This window comes from Lactuca virosa, chromosome 4 (assembly GCF_052849685.1).
Source record: "Lactuca virosa cultivar CGN04683 chromosome 4, Lactuca_virosa_CGN04683_v6, whole genome shotgun sequence".
Lineage (NCBI taxonomy): Eukaryota > Viridiplantae > Streptophyta > Magnoliopsida > Asterales > Asteraceae > Lactuca > Lactuca virosa.
This window is the reverse complement of record NC_136429.1, coordinates 174,268,533-174,270,368: the sequence shown is the minus strand read 5'-3', so window position 1 is coordinate 174,270,368 and position 1,836 is coordinate 174,268,533. Positions and strand designations below refer to the sequence as shown.

Here is a 1,836-nt window from a genome sequence, read left to right as displayed (position 1 = left end):
GTTGCTTTTCTAAACTAATTATACATACCTAAAATGGTAGCATCTCCATCTTTTCTAATCACAGGGTCTTCTAAAATGGTATATAACTCTGCAAAAAATTTAAAGACAAAATTTCCTGCATGATATATTGTTATGCTTTAAACATTGTATTCTAAATAAAAACCATATATACCCTTGACTTCTGATGTCAAACATAGGTAATCAGGTATGTACTAGTGTATGGCGTTTTCTCAAGTTTTATTTAGTTTATTTGGTATGGATTCTTATAACTGGTTATTTACTTTTGATTACTATGCTTCGGAAGTTTCAGTGTTTATGTCCAATGTTGGTTCATTTGACCATCAAAATTGAAAACCTATTCTTTTTGGCGAATTCATTTGATTTTTGATTGAAAACATGAATTATATTTCCATATGACCAATTACACACATGTGATGACACAAAAGTCAGAGAATGTGAGATGTGTAGGTCTTACCTGACATCAATCATTCATTGCTTATGAGTTCTTCTTTGCTTCTTCCCTGATCGATAAATGAGCTCCCATTGTTTGATAATTTTGATTTGGCAGACGCGAAAAACCATATAGAATCCATCAGTTTCTTGATCATATGCACTGCATAGTAAGCGATTTTCGCATGCTTTTTCTTGTCGACAGTAACGAAGCTAATGAACATGAAACAGTCCATCAAGCTCTCTTTAGCCAACCCTTTCATGTAGTAAGCTTGTGATCTTCTCCAAAGTCTTTTGTCATGAGAATTGACAGGTTTTACGATTGAAAGAGCTATGGTAGCATCACTAATGGCGCCATCTGGATTATTAAGCAGTAAATAACACTGGGCTCTATTACTATAAAGTACAATCCTCTCTTTCTTTAGTTTTAGTGGACATAATTTTACATCATCTGTGTATTCCACAATCGTGGTGTCTATATCTCCTAACCAAAATCTATGATTCGCTTGTTGTTTTATCAGACTCACCAAGACTCTTTTCTCCTCTAGTTTCTCATCATACATCAATCTCTCTTTCTTGTTCTTATTGACTTTAAAAACCCATATTTCTTTTAATATTCTTTCAACTTCAGGATTCTTGATTCTCGATTTCCTATTCTTGAAGTCAATGAGCAGTGCTCTTGTGATTTTATGGCCTATTTTTTACTATTCTCCTAGTTCCTGGAGCTCAATGTGTTGGGTCAAAAATATGGTTTATACTTTACTTTTCTAGGCGTTAATAGTTTTTGGTCATGTAATATGTTTTTGCAGTTGTGTTTACGACCATGATGGGTGTTTACGGCCGTGAACTGGTTCACGGCCGTAAACCTATTCACGGCCCATGTGCCATATATATAAGTGTTAATGGTGAGGTCATAAGTAGAGGAGAGTTCACGGCTACGAGAGAGAAAAGAGAGAGAAAGGAGCTTAATTGTGTGTTAGTGTGTGTGAATCTCATGTAAAGGAGTATCATAGGGGGTTTGTTCTTTGTGTTTTTGATAAAAACGAGTTTTTGATCGAGTTTTGGAGCAAAAAGAGGTTAAAAACACTGTTTTTCACGTCATCTGAAGCAGTGTTCATGGCCCAGAAGAAGGGTTCACGGCCCCGGCCCAAAGAATCTTTCATGGCCCAACTCGTTTGCGGTCCTTGGAGTTCACGGTCCTCGGGTTCACAGTCGGCCTCGCGTTCACGGGCCTCGCGTTCACGGTCTTCGCCTCGCACGATCACGGTCCTCGCGTTCACGGTTCTTCGCCTCGTTCCCGGTCCACCTCGTTCTCGGCTCCATCACGTGTTTGGTCGGTCATCGTATGCATCGTCCTCGCATTCGGAGCTTGTATATCTAAAAAGA

General features: G+C 38.4%; 1 protein-coding gene across 1 annotated transcript; it reads right to left on the bottom strand.

Moving 5' to 3' along the window:
* Positions 1-485: 485 nt before the first annotated feature.
* Positions 486-1,013, bottom strand: LOC145105372 (uncharacterized). Its single transcript, XM_079042491.1, has one exon. The coding sequence runs from the start codon at positions 1,011-1,013 to the stop codon at positions 486-488; it is 528 nt and encodes a 175-aa protein (XP_078898617.1).
* Positions 1,014-1,836: the final 823 nt, after the last annotated feature.

Excerpts from the sequence above, each read along its gene's own strand:
- LOC145105372 (XM_079042491.1), bottom strand. The coding sequence starts at position 1,013 with ATGTATGATGAGAAACTAGAGGAGAAAAGAGTCTTGGTGAGTCTGATA.